General features: G+C 38.9%; 1 protein-coding gene across 2 annotated transcripts in view; it reads left to right on the top strand.

Annotated features, from left to right (window-relative positions):
- CHCHD6 (coiled-coil-helix-coiled-coil-helix domain containing 6) overlaps positions 1 to 21,478 on the top strand; it is a 296,649-nt gene that overhangs the window by 114,126 nt on the left and 161,045 nt on the right. For both annotated transcript variants that reach the window (XM_044005467.1, XM_044005395.1), the window contains exon 5: positions 19,877 to 19,960. In XM_044005467.1, coding sequence (XP_043861402.1) covers positions 19,877 to 19,960 — 84 coding nt within the window. The remainder of the gene's footprint in view (positions 1 to 19,876; positions 19,961 to 21,478) is intronic.

The following is a 21,478-nucleotide window of genomic DNA, read 5'->3' as shown; positions in this document are numbered from 1 at the left end:
GGCACAGTGGATAGAGCACTGGCCCTGGATTCAGGAGGGCCTGAGTTCAAATCCGGCCTCAGACACTTGACAGTTACTAGCCGTGTGACCCTGGGCAAGTCATTTAACCCTCATTGCCCCACCAAAAAAAAGGGGGGGGAAGAAAGAAAGAAATAACTGGATCGATAGTTGTTGAGCCATACTAGAAAATCAGTCTTATTTATTTATTTTAAATCTTCGTTGTTATCTTTTGTTTTTATACCACCTTCATTTCAAAACATCACCAGCAGTGCATCTCTTATAACAGAGAATAAAGAGAATTTTGTCAGACAGTACATACATATTCCATACCCACAGTCCACTGCCACCTGCAAAGAAGGTTAGGAACATGCCTTTTCTTAACTCATATGGTCAAGCTTGATAATTGCAGTTACATTGGGTTCAGTTTGGGATTTTAGTCTCTCCATTTATATTGTTGTATTTTATTTTCTTGGTTTTTCTTAATTCATTCAGCATCAGTTTATATAAATCTTCCTATGCTTCTCTGTATTCTTCATATACATACTTTCTTATGGCACAATAATATGTTCATGTACCACAATTTGTTTAGCCATTCTTCAAACAGTTGGCATCTATTTTGTTTGTACTTCTTTTCCATCTCAAAAAAATTGATATTATCAATCAACTAGTGTTTATTAAACACCTACCAAGTCTCAGACATAAAGCTAAGTGTTAAGGATGTAAGTACAAAGAATGAAACAGTCCCTACTTTCAAAGAGCCTGCATACTAATAAGGGAGACAAGAAGTACTAGAAACATAAAAGATAAACATAAAGTTAATAAATACAAATATATTACAAAGTAGTCATATACAAGCTAATTTACAAGGGAAGACAGTAGCAGTTGGAGGGAGCAGGAAAGTCTTCATGCCAAAAATGATCCCTGAGCTTATCATTTGATGTGATTTTTCTTTATCTTAAAACTCCTTGGGGCAGCTAGATGGCGCAGTGGATAGAGCACCGGCCCTGGAGTCAGGAGTACCTGAGTTCAAATCCGGCCTCAGACCCTTAACACTTACTAGCTGTGTGACCCTGGGCAAGTCACTTAACCCCAATTGCTTCACTAAAAAAAACCCTCCTTGACATCATTTCCCACCCTCTCATCTTTTCCCCTAGTTTCTGACAAAAAGGTAGCCCCATTCTTACCAAGGCCAACATTTCTACATGTCTACTTGATCCCATACCTTTCATCTTCAGTAGATTGCTTATTTCTTTTCTTCTCTTCTCTTTTCTTTTCTTTTCTTTTCTTTTCTTTTCTTTTCTTTTCTTTTCTTTCCTTTTCTTTTCTTTTCTTTTCTTTTTCTTACTGAGGCAATTGGGGTTAATTGACTTGCCGAGGGTCACACAGCTAGTAAGTGTTAAGTGTGTGAGGTCGGATTTGAACTCAGGTACTCCTGACTCCAGGGCCGGTGCTCTATCCACTGCGCCACCTAGCTGCCCCTCAGTAGATTGCTTCTTTTCCACCCCCCCCCCACCACCACCCTTCACTCTCCAGTCTTCACTTTCTACACCTACCATCTCTAATTTCCTCTGATTTACTCCTCATCCCTTTGTAATCTAGTTTCTGTATTCATCATGTGATTCTTAATTGCCAAATCTGATAGTCTTTTCTCAGTCCTAATCCTTCTCAAACTGTCTGCTTTACTTGGTACTGTTGATCACTCTCTCCTGTATGGGTTTTCATGACACTACTGTCTTCCTGGTTCTCCTGCCTCTCAGACCCAGTCTCCTCCACTGGGTCATCATCCATATAATGGCCCCCAACCATGATTGTTCCCCAGATTTCTGTCCTAGTGCCTCTACTCCTCTCCCTCTATACTCTCTTGATAACCTTATCAGGTCCCATGAGTTTCACTAGTCTCGATGCAGATGACTCCCAGATCTACAAATCTACTTCTTAGTCTCTACCATGACCTTCAGTCATCAACAGTTATCTGTTAGACATTTCAAACTGGATGTCCCAGAGACATCTCAAATTCTATACATCCAAAATTGAACTTACTATCTTCACCCCTTCCAAACTTTCCTAGTTCTTGTGAAGGCACCACCATCCTTCCAGTGTCTTAGGTTTATAATCACAACATTATTCTCAGTTCTATATCCCTTCTTTATTCCACATATCCAGTCAGTTGCCAAATTTTGTCCTTTGTACCTTCACAGCATTCCTCATGTCTAACCCCTTTTCGCTACTGACATTTACATTCTTTGTTCAGACCTTTATTACTTCTCACAACAGTATTGTGGCAATCTCCAAATTGGTCTTTCTACTTCTCATCTGTCCTCACTCCCGTCTACATACTGCTACGATCAGAGTAATTTCCCTCAAGTGCAGATGTGACCATGTGACTCTTCTATACAACCAACTCCAGTGGCTTCTCTTTGCCTCTAGGGTAAAATATTAACTTCTTTGTTGAACTTTTAAAGCCTTATACAACTTGGCCCCAATCTCTCCTTCCAGCCTCTTTGGACATTACTCCCCATCCCGAACCTTGTGATCCTGCTAAATTGGCCCTCTTGCTCACAAACAGTATACCCTTCTACCATTCCTGTGCCTTGGCACTGGTGTTCCCCCTCTCCTGGATTGTATTCCCTTTTATCTCCTCATAGAACCTTTCTCTTCCTTTATTCAGTAATAGCTAACATTTATTTGTAGGTCACTTCAAAGTTTACAAAATGCTTTGCATATCTTCTCACTTGATCTCCATAACAATCCTATTATGGTAGGTACTATTATTTCATTTTATAGATCAGAAAACTGAAGGCTCAGAAAGGTTAAGTGACTTGTCTAGAGTCACACAGCTTGTGTCTGAGGTCGAATTCAAACTTAGTTCTTTCTTGCTCTAAATCCATCATTCTTCCTTCTGAACTAATTCACTGGTGCTTATGGTGCAGCTCAGTTACCATATTCTGTGTGAAACCTTTCCTGACTTCACCGACTTCAAGTGGCCCTTCTCCCAAACTACCTTATATTTACCTGATGTATATATACACATATGTATACGTATACATAAATATATTTGTATCTATCAATGTTATATTCATGGTACACATATTTCATATGTACTTCTTATCTTCTCTTTAAACTGGAAGCTCAATAAGCACCCATAAAAGGGGCTCTTATAAATATTTGCTAATTGACTATTTTCACAACCCTTCTAGCACTGACTGTTTCCATCGTTAACCATCTTTTCCAGTTTGATAGACGTGAAGTGAAACTGTTTAGATCAGCATTTCTCTTAGCAGTGATTTAAAGCAATCTTTCATATGCCTATTAATATTTTTTTCAATTCTTTGAAAGTGGTTTGTTCATGCTTTCCAACCACCTATCTGTTGAGGAATATTTCTTGATCTTACTTTTTGTTATTGTTAATTTCCTATATATTATGAATAGCCAACCCTCCTTTGGGTGATTTGATGCAAAGATTTTTTTCCTGATAGAATCCCTTTTTATACTAGCTGCAGTGACTGTGCAAATGCTTTTCAATTTCACGTAATCAAAATGATCTATTTTATCTTGTATGATTGCTTCTGTCCTTTGATTAAGAATTCTTTCCTACACCAAGGTGTGAAAAATATTTGTTCTTGTTCTCCTTTAATTATTTTTCATAGTATTACCTTTATTATTCAGGATTTGTATTTTGAGTTTATTTTGGTATATAGTATACGATGTTGGTTTAAACTTGATTTCTGCCAAGCCGCTTTCTGGTTTTCCCCAACAGTTCTTGTCAGCTTGGTAGTTCTCAAGGTTCACAGATTTATTAAACCCTGTGTATTGAGTGCAGCTGTTCCTGATTCTTCCTTATTTCTCTTTTGCTGATCTACTTTTCAGTTTTTTTAAGCAGTACCACATAAGGTTTTCAATCAGTACCAAATAGTCCTTTATCCTTCCTAAGTAGCCCACCTGTGAAGTCCTGAGATTTTTTTTTTCCTTTTTACTATAACAGAACTGTTTCCACTAACAGGAGAAGGAGCGAAGGCGAGTCACTGGTGCCTTAAAACCAGTCACTTCAGGCAGGTGGGGCTCACCTTGGCAGGCAACTCACCTAGGGGAAGGAACCCTGATTTTAAACCTCCACTGCCTTGCAGCTGTCCCCATATATGGGAAAGGTTTCAGGAGTTAACCCCAAGGAAAAATCAGGAGTCGGAGTCCCTTAGACAGTTGGGTTTGCCATTGTTGGATGTTGGACATCACATGCTTTGGCAACTCCTGCGGCAGCACTGGTGCCAAACTGTACTGGCTCTGCCTCTCCTTTGGATCTACCAGTGTCGAGGAGAGGGAAAACCTGCTGCATGGGCAACAGCTTGTTTTCCATATTGATCCGCCCAGGCCAGCGCCCTGGAAAGGACACTCCAGTACAGCCACACTGTAGCCTGTGGCTCTTCGAGGCGCTGATCCATGGTCATCTGAGACTGACGGAGGCCTACTACTACTACTACTGTATTCCTTGGGCTTGCCTGAGTTTCTGGTTACTTTAGGTGACTTCTAAAAATCAAGTGCATCCAGAAACAATAAGATTTACCATGAACTCTGAAGCCCATTCTCAAAGAGGAGCTCCCAGTGCTTTAAACAAGGGGGCATTTTGGAACAATATTAACAACTCACATTTTTTTTGTTGTTAAGGCAGTTGGGGTTAAGTGACTTGCCCAGGGTCACACAGCTAGTAAGTGGTAAGTGTCTGAGGCCGGATTTGAACTCAGGTCCTCCTGAATCCAAGGCCGGTGCTCTATCCACTGTGCCACCTAGCTGCCCCCTACAACTCACATTTTTATAGTCCTTTAAGGTTTACAAAGTTCTTTCCACATAATAGGCCTATTAGTCAGTACGGGTATTAACACCATTTAACATATGAGGAAACTAAGACTCCAAAGTAAGGGAATATAGCTAGTAAATCTTGGAATCAAACTCGGGCCTTTTGACTGTATTAGGTCTTCTTCCACTGCACCTTTCTTTCTTTTTTTTTTTTTTTTTTTTGCAAGGCAGTGAGGGTTAAATTACTTGCCCAGTGTCACACAGCTACTAAGTGTCAAGTATGTGAGGACGGATTTGAACTCAGGTCCTCCTGAATCCAGGGCTGGTGCTTTATCCACTGCGCCACCTAGCTACACCCACTACAACCTTCTTTACACATAGAGTGACTACTTTGAGGGGGAAAGCACTCATTTGTATTATAAAGTGCTAGTATGTTTCCATTCACCTTGTTTAATAATTGAGCCTTTTCTATTCATAATGATAATAATAATAATAATTAGCATCATCATAAATATTTATATAGCACTTACTACATGCCAGGTACTGGACTAAATACTTTATAGACACTATCTCATTGGATTCTTACAGCAACCCTGGAAGGTAAGTACTGTTATTATCCCCATTTTACAGATAAGAAAACTGAGACAGAAGTTGAGTGACTTGCTCACAGTCATACAGCTAGTACGTGTCTGAAGGTGGATTTGAACCCAGGTCTTCCTGACTCATAAAACAATCAGTGAACAGGACAATATTCTGTATAACAAAGTAAGCTTATGACAGATTTTTAAAAGCTATTTGGTACAACATATAGTACTTTTTGTTTGTTTTTGTTTTTTTGTGAGGCAATTGAGGTTAAGTGACTTGCCCAGGGTCACACAGCTAGTAAGTGGTAAGTATCTGAGGCCAGATTTGAACTCAGGTCCTCCTGACTCCAGGGCCAGTGCTCTATCCACTGCGCCACCTAGCTGCCCCAGCATATAGTACTAATTACCCAAAGAGGTAGGACAGTGAGGAAATAAAAATGTTATTCACAGCATCAGAGGATCATTGGCCCACAGCTCTGAAGCTCTGAAGCTAGAGGCAAAGGGGGAGGCTGGGAGAGGGAGAGGGTGGAAGTGGAGGTCATTTAGACCATTGTTTCTCAAAAAGTGCTGAAAGGAACCCTCCAAGTTTTTGAATGAATGCTGTATTGTATGTCAGAGGCATTAAAATAAATTATTTTATTAGAGGCTTTTGCTACAAATCTTCGGCCAAAGTTTTGTTTAAACTTAACGGTTTTATTACTGTGGGAAAATTTGAGAAATAATGATCTAAACTTTTACTGATTAGGAAAATAAAGCGCCTGAAGTCACACAGGTAAGCAGAGAGGAGATGGATTTGAATCTAGGACCTTTGACTCCAAATTTGAAAAGCTCTTTCTGCTGCTTTATTTACAAATGACAGCAATAAATGAATACCCACAGAAACTAGGATTACCGGTAACAAAGTTGATGTTAAAGAAGACAACCATATTCTCCTATGATCTTTTAGAACCTATTGGCAAAATAATATAGGATTAAGTTGTGGACATGACCCAGTTTGGTAATCCTTACATATCTAGCCTGCTGATCTAGTATGTATCTGTTCTTAAAGGGCCAATCAACTAAGTTCGGAGAGGCATGTTACCCAGTTGTTTAGCTAAAGGTAATACCTGTTTTAGTTAAGCAACTCTTAGCTATATATGACGTTGTAGATATCTTGAGCTTGGCACCACTATACAAGTGATGAAATCATTGATCCTTGAGGTATATGTGTGTGTGTGTTTGTGTGTATGTTTAATATATCAGTAAATACTGGTTAATTGATATAATAGGATGTTGATTGGGCACTTAAAGTCCTTATTCCTACAGCTTGCTTTAGGACTGCCTCTTCCAGGGTATATTCTGGAGTCTTTTATACTTCCATGGCAAGCTCAGACAAGCTGGTTAGAATTCCACTCTCCATACATCTGGACATTTGCATCAGAGAGCTCTGACCCTGGCTACCTCACACCTCTCTGCATACACACATGTATGTATGTATGCATGCATGTATGTGTGCATTGTACATGTGTGAATACAAATATATACCTATATCTATATATACACATATGTTGATTCATATATATATCTATAACACAGAATTTTTTATATTTTCATATATGTGCTTATATATAATATATTTTTTTCTCTTGATCCTGAGCTAGCATAAAACCTCAGTTCCTGTGCAGGAACCTATGGGGTAGCAGAGCTGCACTGTCAATTGCGTGTCATTTTAAAGAAACATCTCTGAATTAGATTTTAGGTGCCGAACCAGGCAACAGAGTTAAATCACTGACTTCTTTCTCTCTCCCTCATCTCGCTTTATTTCCAACATGTGGATTTGGATGTATGGGTAAGCTCTGCTTTTCTCCTCTATCTTGGTTATTTCAAGTGGCATGTTGTTACTCCGTGCCTACAGAAAGTGCCTGCCGCACACAGATGCAGGATTTTATTTTCTATCATTACTTTTTTAAAAGGTGTTCAGCTAGAAAATTGTGTCTTATTTCTTCCATAAAGGTTTTTCCATGGTTCTTTTGTATAGCTTACAGATGTTGAAACCAAAACTGATATGTCTTATGGCTATAGGTACATTGAAAAGTTTGCTGTGGGGGGAAGGGCAGGAAATCTGCCCATCCCTTAGGCAAGTATCTTTCCAGTGCTACATTAGGGACAGAATTGTACTGGAATTATACAATCTGAGGATAGCAGAAGACCTCTATGACTATCTCGTTTTACCCATCTTGGATGGAGTAGCCAGTATAACACTCCTGACAGGTGGTCATCCAGCCTCTGTTTAAGGATGTCCAAGGAGGGAGAACCCACATCTTTCAAAGCAGCCCATTCCAATTTTAGGAAGTTTTTTTCCCCCTGACATCAAAGTGAAATTTGCTTCTCCATAACTAACCCATTGCTCTTGGTTCTGCTTCCTATAGCCAAACAAAACAAACATAATCCCTTTTTCACATATGTTTGTTTTTTAGTCATTTCAAATGTGTCTGACTTATCGTGATCCCATGTGGAGTTTTCTTGGCAAAGATACTGGAATGGTTTGCCATTTCCTTCTCCAGCTCATATTACAAATGAGAAAATGAGGGAAATGGTGAAATGACTTGACCAAGGTCACACAGTAAGTGTTTGAGACTGTATTTGAACTCAGGAAAATGAGTCTTCCTGACTTCAGACCCAACACTATCCACTGTGCCACATAGCTACATGATAGCCTTCAAATATTTAAAGATAGCTATCGTGTCCCTTTTTGGACTCAAGGCCCTTCACCCTTCTGTTTGCCCTTCCTTGGATTTTTTCCACTTTATCAATGTCCTCCTTAAATTGTGGCACCTAGAACCGAAATCAGTACTGCATCCTGATTAGGGCAGAGTACAGTTGGACTCTCCCCTTTCTATTCTCCGAAGTTATTCTTCTTTTAATGTAGCCCAGGGTCACACTAGTTTTTTGGCTGCTATATCACACTGATGATTCCTATTGAGCTTGTTGTCTACTAAAACTTCCAGATCTTTTTTTCAGACCAACTGCTATCTAACTATGTCTCCGCAATCTTATATTTATGATTTTTTGTCCCCAAGAGCAAGAGTTTATATTTATTCCTACAGAATGTCATCTTCTATTTAGCCAAATGTTTCTAATCTTTCAAGATAGATCCCTTTGAACCCTTACTGTCTATCTGTTGTGTCAGCTTTCTCTTGGTTTTGTATCACTGGCAAATCTGATCAATTAAGTATTTATATAGTACCTACTATACCATCATTGCCTTTATCCAAGTCATTGATAAAAATGTTGAACAGTGCAGGGCCAGGCACAGATCTTTGGGCTGCTCCATGATTGGAGACTTTCTGCCACTCTAACACTGACCCATTAGAGCCCCTAGAGGTGACTTTATAGGTACTAAATCAGTTACCGAGTAGCTGAGCATGTACAATAATATAAAAAAGTTACTTCTATTCTCTGGTCCTTTGTTTTCCCCATTTGTATATTGCAGGGGTGGATATTTTCATGTCTCTTGGAGATCTCAGATTCTCTGGCTCTGTTGTGGGATAGATGACTAACTGAAGGGACCTCCCAGCAGAGTTAGGAGAAGGGAATGGGGGTGGGTCTGTGGGGAGAGTTGGAGGAATTAATCCCTACCTTGGCTAGAGGCAGCTAGGTGGCACAGTGGATAGAGCACTGGCCCTGAAGTTGGGAAGACCTGAGTTCAAATCTCACGTCAGATATTTACTAGCTGTGTGACCCTGGGCAAGTCACTTAACCCCAATTGCCTTAAACATCCAGAGCCATCTCCAGTCATCCTGGTAATATATCTTGCCCCTGGACCCAGATGGCTCCAGAGAGGAAAGTGAGGCTGGTGACTTTGCACAGCCCTTCTTCATTTAAATCCAGTTCATTGTAAGTCATGACATCTTGTCACAAAGGACAAACAACAACAGCAACCTTGACTAGAATCCCAGTATCATTAGGGCAGAATATATAGCCCAGACCACACACCTGTGAATATCTGCCAGCCAGGCAGATATTACAAAAGGCCAACATTTAGTAGCACAGTACAGAGAAAACTAGGCTTAGAATCAGACCTAGTTTATGTTCCTGGCTCTGTCAATAACTTATGAATTTGCCATGTGGTAGCAGTAGATAGAACACTGAGCTTAGAGTCAGGAAGGAAGGAAAGGATGGATGGGAGGGAGGAAGAAAAAGAAGGGGCAGGAGGGAGGAAAGATTTACCAAATAACTTACTAAGTGCTGGGCACATTATAGATAATATCTCAGTCCTCACAGCAACCCTGTAAGATAGATGCTATTATTATCTCTACCTTCTTCAGTTTGCATTTGAAGAAACAGAGGCTGACAGAAAATTAAGTGACTTACCCAGAGTCATCCAACTATGTGGCTGGATTTGAACACAGATTGTACTGACTCTAGGTCCAGTGCCACAGGAAAAACTGATTTTGAATCTTTCTTTAGAAACTAGCTGTGTGATTCTAGGCAATCACTTAGGTGCCTCATCTGTAAAACAAAAATAATAATACCATCTACCTCACAGGATTGTTGTGATCAAGTGAGATAACATTGTAAGGCATTTTGCAAAGCTTAAAGTGCTGTGGTGTTAGCTATTAGTATTTCATACATGCAGTTTTATTTTCAGCTTCCGATCCTCCCTCTCATCTATCTCCTTCAAAAGAGAAAACAAGGAAAATAAAACCTGATATAGACATGTATTGTCAAATAGAACAAATTCACTTTTAGCCATGTCCAAAAGAAAAATATGCCTCAGTCTGTACTCTGAGCTTAGAAGCTGGTTAGTTGTTTGTCTTTATAATATTGTTGTCACCTATAGAAGTTATTATCCTGGTTCTGTTCACTGTACTTTGCATCAGTTTATATAAGTCTTCTCAGGTTTCTCCAAAACTGTCCCCTTCATCATTTCTTACAGTACAATGGTGTTTCATCACATTCTTATACCATAATTTGTTCAGCCATTCCCCAGTTGATGCCCTTTGCCCCCACATTCTAATTCTTTTCCACCACAAAAATATGCTATACATATTTTGTATATGTGGATTCTTTTCCTTTTTCTTTGATCTCTTTGGGGATATATACCTAGCATATTACTAGGTCAAAGGATATGCACACTTTAATTCCTTTGGGGGCATAGTTCCAAATTTCTTTTCAGAATGGCTGAACCAATTCACAGCTCCACCATCAGTGCATTAATGTGCCTGTTTTCCCACATACTCTCTAGCATTTGTTATTTTCTTTCTCTTGTCAACTGCCAGTTTGATGGGTATTAGGCAGCACCCCAAAGTTGGTTTGATTTTACATTTATCTACTTATTAGTGATTTAGAACATTTCCCCATGTGTCTGTTGATACTTTGGATTTCTTCTGAAAACTACTTATTCTTTGACCATTTATCAGTTAAGGAATGGTTCTTATTCTTATAAAATTGAATCGATTCACTATATTATATATCTTAAAAATGAGACCTTTATCAGAGAAACTTGCTACAAAGATTTTTCCCTCGATTTTTGCTTTTCTTCTCATTTTAACTTCATTCATTTTGCTTGTACAAACCTTTTTAATTTTATGTCATCAAAATTGTCCAATTATTCATTATGTCCAAATTATGTCCCCACTTGGAGTGTGTCATAATGTAGGTCTATACCTAGTTTCTGCCAGACTGCCTTCCAGTTTTCCTAACAATTTTTGTCAAATGCTTCTTGCCCCAATACCTGAGCTCTTTGGGTTTATCAAAAATTAGGCTACTCTGTTCTTTTGTTTCTGTATATTATATACCTAATCTTTACCACTGACCAACCTCTCTATTGCTTACCCAGTACCAGATTTTTTTGATGATTATGGCTTTGTGGTATAGTATGAGATCTGGTACTGCAAAGCCCTCTTCCCATGGTTTTTTATTAGTTCTTTTGATATTTTTATCTTTTCTTCCTCCAGATGAATTTTTAAATTATTTTTCCTACCCCTATAAAGTAATCCTTTGGTAGTCTGATTGGTATGACACTGAATAAATAAATTAATTTAGGTCATATTGACATTTTTATTATATTGACTTGGCGTACCCATGAGCAATTAATATTTCTCCAATTATTTAAATCTGTCTTTATTTGTATAAAGAATGTTTTATAATTGGGTTCATATACAGACAGTTCTCACTTTATGTAAATTTGTATTATGCAAATTCTACTTTCTGTAAAGAATTCTGAAAGAAATCCACATTCTAAAAAAACACCTATGTTAACTTTACTGTATAGTACTTGTTCTCTCTCTCTGCTCCTGCCCCTTGGTTCAGGGCTCCACAGCCTTCTACCCCGACTTCTCCACCTAAAACTTTCCCTAAAAAAAACCTTTGATTGAAAGCCACCGCTGCTATATGATGGGGGCTTGGCTTAAGACTTCCTCTGAGAAAGGAGCCCTTTACCCCCATGCTGCCCACCCATGTCTGTCTTCAGTCCCTCAGTGCTAGGATATGGTATATCTGTCCCTGGCCCCCACATGTGGCCCATCTCCTGTCTGTATCCGGCCCCCATGTACCTGCCCCAATGTGTTCTTCCTCTCAGTTCTGGCCAGGCCCCCACACAGCTGGCCATGCCCCATGTGTTCCTCCTTCTGCTTTCCTTTCTATGTCCCTGACCTCTCTGTATCCTTGAACCATGTAGTGGCACCTTCCTTCCATGGTGCACAGCCCCCTTCTTACCTCCTGCTCTTCCTTCCAAAATTCACATTATGTAAAAATCACTTTATGTATAGGTCTACTAATGGTCCACTTATGTAAAGTGAAAACATTGTATAATTACTGTGTGTGTTGATAGGTAAACTCCCAAGTACTTTATCCTATCTGTAGTTATTTTAAATGGAATTACTCTTTGACTCTTTCTACTGCATTTTGTTGGTAATATACAGAAATGCTGGTGATTTATATAGGTTTTTCTATATCCATCAACTTTATGAAGTTGTTAATTATTTTAATTAGTTTTTTAGTTGACTCTATAGGGTTCTCTAAGTAAATCAACATCTCATCTACAAAAAAAAATAATCGTGTTTCCTCCTTGCCTATAATTTCCCTTTGATTTCTTTTCCTTATCTAATTAATATAGCTTACATTTCCTGCATTGTTGTGAATACTAATACTAATAGTGATATTGGATATCTGTGCTTTACTCCTGATCTTGTTGGAAAGGCCTCTAGTTTAAGTTTATCATTATTAGAGATAATAATGGGGGCAGCTAGGTGGCACAGTGGATAAAGCATCAGCCCTGGATTCAGGAGGACCTGAGTTCAAATTTGACCTCAGACACTTAACACTTACTAGCTGTGTGGTCCTGGGCAAGTCACTTAACCTTCATTGCCCTGTGAGAAAGAAAGAAAGAGAGAGAGAGAGAGAGAGGAGAGAGAGAATGATGTCTCTTGGTTTTAGGTAGATATTACTTACCATATTAAAGAAAGTTCCATTTGTTTCTATGCTTTCAAAGTTTTTAATAGGAATGGGTATTGTTATTCAAAAGCGTTTTCTTCATCTATTTATATAATCATATGTTTTTCATTGTTTTTGTTATTAATATGGTCAGTTATGTTTATAGTTTTCCTAATATTGAACTAGCTCTGAATTCCTGGTATAAACCCAACCTGTTTATAATATATAATCTTTGTCATATGTTGCTGTAATCTCCTTGTTAATATTTTATTTAAAATTTTTGCATCATTGTATTTCTTAATTAGGGATATTGGTCTATAGTTTTCTTTCTCTGTTTTGATTCTCTCTAGTTTAGACATTGACCATGTTTGAGTCATAGAAGAAATTTGATAGTACCCCTTCTTTTCCTTTTTTCTTTCAAACAGCTTATATTATATTAGATTTAGTTCTTTGAATGTTTGGTAGAATTAACTTGTAAATGCATCTGGTCCTATTTGGGGAAGTAGTTCATTTTTAACTTACTCCATTTCTTTTTCTTAAGATAGCATTATTTAATTACTCTATTTCTTATTCTGTTAATCTGGGAAGTTTATATTTTTGTAAATATTTATTTCATTTAGACTATTAGTTTTATTGCCATACAATTGAATGAAATGGTCCCTAATAATTTATTTTATTTCTCCAGTCGATCTTTTGCCTTCTGGACCATCCTATTCCTTACTCTCAGTTCCTTTATAATGGTGGCTGCTAAGTCATGTGTGATTCTGACTGTGACTTCTTAGTACTTGAATTCTTTCTTAGTGTCTGCTTGCAATATTTTTTATTTGGCCTGAAACCTGGAAGTTTTTGGTGAACTACTGATGTACTCAGCCACTATTAGCCTACTGGGAGACTCTGTAGATTCAGAGACTGAAAGGTGGGTTCTCCTTCTGTGTGGTTTTCCTCCCCTGGTTTTCACTGCAGGCTCCTGAGGCTACAACTGAGTCCTGCTCTGCTCCTGAGTTTAGAGCCACATAGCTACTCTTTGATTCTGAACTTTTTCCTTGCTCAGTACATAGCTAAGGCTTAACAATCTTTGCTACTACCCTATGCACACTTCCTCAGTCTTCCCTGGATCTATGTCCCTGGGCCTGGGTAGTGACGTAACTGCCAAATCACAGTTATTCCTCTACCTTGCACTAGTTTAGGGACTCCTGGGACCTATTCCTGTCCAGGGTCTCAGTCCTCTTTTATTCCCTGGGCATGGCTCCATATTCCTGAACAGGCCTGGTCCCCAGTATGGGAAGACTTCTCAGTCTGTCTTCATAAGCCAACCTGGGCTAGAAAAATGACCATGGTTTTTCCTTCCATTTCCTGATCACAATTCAGTCTGGGATGTTTTTTAGATATTTGTGGAGGAGTTATGGTGAGGTAACTGGACTCTTCTTCTTCTTCGTTGTCTTCTTTCTTCTCCTTCCTCCTTCCTCCTTCTTCTTCTTCTCTTGCCCAGGATCGCACAGCTAGTAAGTGTTAAGTGTCTGAATCTGGATTTGAACTCAGGTACTCCTGAATCCAGGACCAGTGCTTTATCTACTGCGCCAAATAGCTGCCCCCAGGACTATACTTCTTTCTTCTACTCTACCTATGTGACTGAAATTCAGTCTTACCAATGTTAGCTGCCCAAGCAGTTGGATAAGATGATCTCTAAGGTGCCTCATTCTTTGATCCCAAATGTTGAATGGGATATTAATGGCCTCAGAGATAGAGGAACATTTGGCAAGTTGTATGAGGACAACCTTATGTAGGTTTCACCCTACCCATTTGGAATACCATAGTTACCTCTTTTGTACCCCTCCTAATTGTCCTCAGTCTTTTCCATTCTTCTTCAATGGTATTTGCCACTGTTTTTGGCCTTCATCATGCAAGAGGACAATGAGAGGCAGTTGCGTAATGGGAAAAAATGCTGAATTTAGAGTTAAAATTTTCTGGGCAAGGGGCAGCTAGGTGGTGCAGTGGATAAAGCACTGGCCCTGGAGTCAGGAGGACCTGAGTTCAAATGTGGCCTCAGACACTTGACACTTACAAGCTGTGTGACCCTGGGCAAGTGACTTAAGCCCAGTTGCCTGACATACCAAAAAAATTTTCTGGGCACTTCCCACTTAAATGAATTTGTTCATGTCACTTCTTCTCTGGGCCACAATCTTCTCATTTGTAAAATGTGGAGGGTGGACTAGATGACCTTCTAAAACCCCTTCTCACTCTAAATATAAGAACCTGTGTGGAGAGTTGACTCTGCCCACAGACAAGGGTAGAATAAAAACCAGAATAAGCTAGTATATGCTTTATTTCCAACTTGAATCTCTTATCCACTCAAGATGAGGTTGAAAATACAGTGATAGCACCAAGAGAGTATTATTTTTGCTTGAAAGACTACATGGAGAAGTCTTGTAATACTCCACTGGTGATGAAGAAAAGGATGCCATAGTATATTGAGTTGGATTCACAGCTTTTGACTAACTAGTGACTTGATTGTTTATTGCAACCTCTAGGTTGACCTTTTTGTGCCATGAACCCCTTTAGCAACATATGAACCCCTTCTCAATAATATTTTTAAATATATAAAATAAAATACATGGCATTATAAAGAAAACCAATTATATTAAATACATTTATCAAAATATTTAAAAGCAAGTTCACAAACCCCAGATTAAGAACTCACACATTAGGAAAGTTTCTTCTCTATACAATTTCACAATTTATAAAGAAGGGATAGCTACACTTATTACTTTACCCATTTCTTGGGAATTTTATGGAGAAGTAGGTCTGAAAAGAGATTAGAGCCCTAGGATAATGTGCTAGACAAATACAAAGCTTAATTAGACTATTTGGATTTTACATTGTCTATTTTCTCTTTCTCTTGTCCTTTTATTACTAGGGACACATGTATGAGAATAGGATCTCAGTTGCCTGGGAGGCCATCTGCTTCTGTGTTTTCCCACACCTGAAGCCTCTGTCCTTTTTGACATCACCACCACATTCACTGACATGGTTTAGGAGGGTTTAAAATTGGAGCCAGTGACTTGGGGCTGGAACCAAAGCAGCAGGAACAGACACAAACCTTCCACAGGAGGCCTGTTTTAATGTAGCTGTCCATGATCATAAAAAAATGGAAACTGTAGAGGAAAGCCTGTAGTATTGTGGCAGATGGGCTTGCAATAGAATTTTTTAAAAGTTTCTGTGAGACGTCAGTGACACTTAGGAAATGTACACCAAATTCAGCAGTAACAGGGATGTCAGCTGGTAGGCACACAAGTTCTCAGTAGTGAGTTCACAAGCCACTGACTCTTTCATGGCTAGAGCTGAAGATGGCAGAGGATGAGGCACAAGCTTCTGGCTATGGGGCTTCCTCATGGTTTTGTTGTTGTTGCCCTTCATTGGTCACTTAGGAAACCAGCACACTGTTCCAGGACTAGTATTTGGATCTCTTCTTTGCTTTTCTTCTCATGAGGTTGGCAGCTATGGATTCTATCAGAGGAATCAATGGATGGTGATGCCACAGCTCTTTATCACCATTGCCCAGCTGCAACCTGAGTGGCTTCTGTGCTGGTCCCAATATATGGTGCTGCCAGCACTAGTTGCTCATGTAAACTATTCATCGTACATAAAGTGCAAGCTCAGTTGATTTTCCACCACTTTTCTTTTTGACCTCTCCTGAGTAGTGTATCCAGCAGTTGGGATTCATTCTTGATGATTATCTAGCACTTTTCTTCAAAAGAAATCCAAGTGCTTAGCAAACGTTATTTAATTTATCCTCACAATATCCAGTGGAAGTAGAGGATAGGGAATATAGTTCTTCATTTTGTAAATGGATACCTAAGAAGGCATAGATGAACAATCTGAGTTCATTTGTAGAATAGGGAAGAGAACATAGCCTTTAATTGCCAGAACCACTGGGCAAAAGTTTTCCCAAAGGACCATCTGAGAATGTAAGGGAAGGAGAGATGAGTATTATCCACTGTGGTTTCTCAGGGACATTGAATGATATTTGGGGCTAGGTAGGAATCAGAGTTAGACTAATAAAGCACTAAAAGAAACATTTGTAAGGCATGTATAGACATGAAATGAATTAAAGTCTACACATAGCATGAAGGAAAGAATCATGTGAGAGAAAGGGAGGTACAGTTATAAAATCTAAGTAGGGCTTTTGAGGTCAGAGCTTTTTAAATTTTTCGTAATTGGTAGAATCATTTTAGAGACCACTGCACTGAATACTGCTAACTCACTATTACTAGCATTCTTTTTTCCTCCTTTAATTCCTTCATAATCCTAATAATATCTTCTATGATGCTTTAAATTTTTGTCAAGTGCCTTACAGTCATTATCCCATTTTAATTTTCACAATAGTGTGAGGTAAAATAATCTAAGTGTTATTATTCCTATTTTATAGATGTGATAACTGAGGCTCAGAAAAGTTGTGACTTACCCACAGTTAATAAGTGGCCAATAAGTGACAGAGCCAGAATGTGAATCCAAGTCTCATTCCATCAAGTCCAATGCCCTTTCCATTTTAAATACTACCTCATGAAAATCCCTTAAAGCATAATTATAGACAATTCACAATATTCATAGTGATGTTAGAACCTTTTATTTGTGTGGCATTTTAGTTTTTTCAGAGCCTTTTTTATATAGCTGTGTGTGTGTGTGTCAGTGAGAGAGAGAGAGAGAGAGAGAGAGAGAGAGAGAACAAGTGCAAATGGGAATAGGTCTTCCATTTTACAGATGAGAATCTCTTTTTTAAAAATTAATCATTTTGGGGCAGCTAGAATTTGGCGCAGTGGATAAAGCACTGGCCCTGGATTCAGGAGTACCTGAGTTCAAATCCGGCCTCAGACACTTAACACTTACTAGCTGTGTGACCCTGGGCAAGTCACTTAACCCCAATTGCCTCACCAAAAACATTAAAAAAAAAAAAATAATCATTTTTCTCTTTTCTACCCCTTCCCACTGAAAAAGAAGAAGGAAAAACAAAACCTTTGTCATGAATAAATATGTATATCAAGCAAAACAAATTCCTATATTGGCAGTGTCCAAAAATGTGTGCCTCATCCTGCCTATTTGGTCCTTCACCTCTCTGTCAGGAGGTAACATTCTTCATCATTGGTACTCTTGACTTGGCTAAAGTTTACATTATTAGTCGCCCCAAAAAGAGGGGGGATTAGAACTAAGGTCTGACCTCTACTTCCATATTTCTTTCCATTAGACCATGGATAATTGAGACTTAGCTGTACTTTCATATTAATTCCCTTGTTACTGAGAAAAGATGTGCAGTGTAACTGAATCTATGAAAGACACAGATTTAGGATCTCCTGGTTTATTATATTGTGTATTCAAGTGAGACAAGAGTGCTTTAGAATGTGAAAGAAGAGACAAACCTCATTTCTTCTTACAGATGTGTGAACAATATCTTTCCCTTGAGAAAGTTGCAAATGGCTCCAGAAGTTTGCACCAAGTGTCAGGACTGAGTTCTGTCATTGTAGCCATTAGATGCTTAAGTTGTCAAGGGGGCACCTAGCATCTAGGATATCCCATTGTTCATTTTTCTTTCTATCTTCCTCTTTAGCTTGAAAACCCTATATGCCCCAATCCATTATGAATAGAGCTTCAAAACAATATGACTTTTAAATGTCATTTTCTTTCTTGACTGTTAGTGTTGGGCAGGAAATGACAGGTCTAGAGCTATGGGGGATATTTTGATCCTGGCTGCTTAATTGTATTGGACCAGTCTCTCCTCTGATTGCACCAGGGATCACTAACAGTTAAGCGCTCAGCCACTGAGATGCCTTGGTATAGATTAGCCATGCTTGCATTCTTGGGAAGCAGTCTCTGAGTAGTATCTTGACAATGCCTGGGGGAAATTCTGCCTGGCCTCCAGGATCCTGAGGGTGTTACTGTCTTGATTTAGCGTTTCTGCAACATTACATCCCAGAGATAATTCCAGAAACCATTTAAGCACTTTTTAGTGCTTCCATAACCATAATAGTAATATTCTTCCCATTCTGCTGGCAAAAAAAAAAAATGCAGTAAGCAGCTTGCTCAAATCCAGGTCACCTGACACCTCCAAGGTGGCACCAGCACTAGAATTCAACTCCCAAGTTTCCCTCCTGTTGCCATGCTCCATTACCACTTTCCCCTCGGAGCAATACTTTCATTTCTTTTAAATGCTTTTCTGCCAATGCTGTATTCTTACAGGTATTATTATATGGTCAGCACTTTCGTTGTTAAACCTCACTGTTGATTGTCCCATGAGGTCGATTCACCTTACATAGAAGATAATAAATAGTATTGCTGTGCATGCACACTCACTCCTGTATATGTTATACACATATTTCTTACACATGTACTTTTTGGCAAGTGTTTCCTACTTGGTATTTTACAAATGGATTTAGACCCATAAATAGGTTGCTTTAGGCACTTGAGCTTGAAAAAGGAAGTGGACTTTCTGAAGTTCTCAGAGCACTGAAGAGAATGTAAGGTATGCATGGAGAAATCCTGGGTGCTGGGACGCAGGTATAGTTGGAACAAGAAACACCTTGTTCTATAAAGCTCTGAAGACAGGGTGTAGAATTATGAATGAATCAGAAAAATGTGCCTGCAGTTACCTGTGAATTGTCATCTTCCAGATAATCATGCTATTTCTCAGAACTGGAAATGATCATCTGTCAAGGATGTTGGGGAGGGGAGGTGCATGGAAAAGGTGGGTGGAAGAAGGGAATTCTTGCCCAGGGAAAGTGTAGGATGAACTCTGATGTTACTTGTAAGTATGAGGTTCTAGCATTCTGTTTCTAGTAGAGTAGACTCAACCTTCAACTCCTAAAGCTTGAAAGAGACTTAAAATATTTTAATCAGGGAATTGGTGAAACCAAAAGAAATTGATCATGAAGGAAGCATTGCCCTCCCCTCCTTTTAGGACTATAGCCAGAAATGTGGCATTTTAAGCTTCATTCCTGGAACTTTAAGCAGAAATTGCTAGCTAGGTCTCATTTCCAAATGCTAGCTTCCCTTTTTACCATTTCTGGGTAGTAATGTATGTTTTGCTCTCTTTCAACTAGGCCAAGGAACTGGAAGGTGTAGAGGCAGAGCTAAGACGCCGTGACATTTTCTATAAAGAGCAATTGGGTCGCATTGAAAGAAAGGTAAGGCCTATCTTCATTTTGATTTCCAGGGCCAACTGCTAAAAGCTGACTAGTATCACATGGATTAGTGTCCCAAAGAAGCAGAAAGCATTGTGCTGACACCTAGAGGCATCAGGCTTCATCCCTTACCCTGCACTCCCCTATTTCCCCAGGACCAACCTACCTGTTCCCTTCGCCTTTGCATCAAACAGCTCTACAAACTGAACCTTTTAACAAGTTGCATTCAAGAAGGTAATTGGTTTTTAATTGAACCATTTTTATTGAATGCAATTCCACTATCATTTAACTTAAAAAAAAATTCGTCTCTCACCACAGGGCGGTGCTGAGAGCCAATTTACCTTTCTCCATTTAGTTAAGAAGCTGAGTTGGAGAAAATAATAATAATAGTGTTAAGTCTTGCTATACAAATATATTAAAATTGTATTATTAATTTTCTTCTGGAAGTCAGGGAGGTCAAAGTGCACCACTGTTGTACACTATCTGTTTCTCTTAGGACAAGCCCATCAAGTTGTTTTGTTTTGTTTAAAAAAAACTAGAAATGATTTATAAAAACCCATTTTGTGCCTTGTTTACCACCCCCTTTTTGGTTTAGTTGTTAATCATTATGGCTTTCCCAAAACAAATGCCTTAGAAGAAATTGGCAAAGTGTGGAAGGATCTCAGTGAAGTGTTTTCACCTCATGCCAGAGTTAACAAAGCCTGGTTTGCTGCAGAACAGTGACTAAAAATGAACTGTCATGATTTAAACTGTACAACATCATTTGACAGTATTTTTAGTGGGTCTGATTCCCAATGGGGTTTCCCTTTATAACTGAACCAAAGTGGAACCACAAAGAAACCTGGATTGAACAACTGTGGGGATAAGAAGGAAGCTATTTCCTTAACTATATTTTTTCCACCATGACTTCTGATTTTTGGTGGGACAGAGGCAGCAAATGTGACACAAAATAGGATATTAAGATAAAATACTAGGGGTTACATTAATACATTAACATTACATAGAACTAGAGAATGGTACAGATTCTGTGTTGTTTACCCATGCCATTGACCCTTTAAAAATGTATATCTTTTTTATTAAGCAGAACTCCATGCTCAAGTTTGAATGTAGCTTATAAATGATAGGGATTGTGCATTGAAAGCCTGGAAAAAGGGGGGGGGGAGGGAATCCACCAGCCATAGCTCTCTAATTATCACAGTTGCCCATATGTTCATAAGCACAGATTTTTTTTTTGTTATGTGTGCAATTCTTCAGTTTCCTGCTGTGCCTCTCTTGTGTTTCTCTCTCCAGTTTTGGCTCCTAAAAGCATTGGGATGTGTATCTATCTAGGGTGGAAAGGAGCTAGGCCCTCTTGCATTTTTCTCCTATGAAAAATTGCTTTCTGGTGGGACTCTGTCTCACTGTCTTTTTCTTTCCTCTTTAATGCTCATCCTTATAAAGAATGAAAAATGCTTTCTCTTGCTGAAAGGGAAAAAATGTACCAGAAGAACTTGACTTTATCATCTTTTCTTTCCCTTAGTA

The sequence above is a fragment of the Dromiciops gliroides genome, chromosome 1 (assembly GCF_019393635.1).
Source record: "Dromiciops gliroides isolate mDroGli1 chromosome 1, mDroGli1.pri, whole genome shotgun sequence".
Lineage (NCBI taxonomy): Eukaryota > Metazoa > Chordata > Mammalia > Microbiotheria > Microbiotheriidae > Dromiciops > Dromiciops gliroides.
This window is presented reverse-complemented; position numbering and strand designations above follow the sequence as displayed.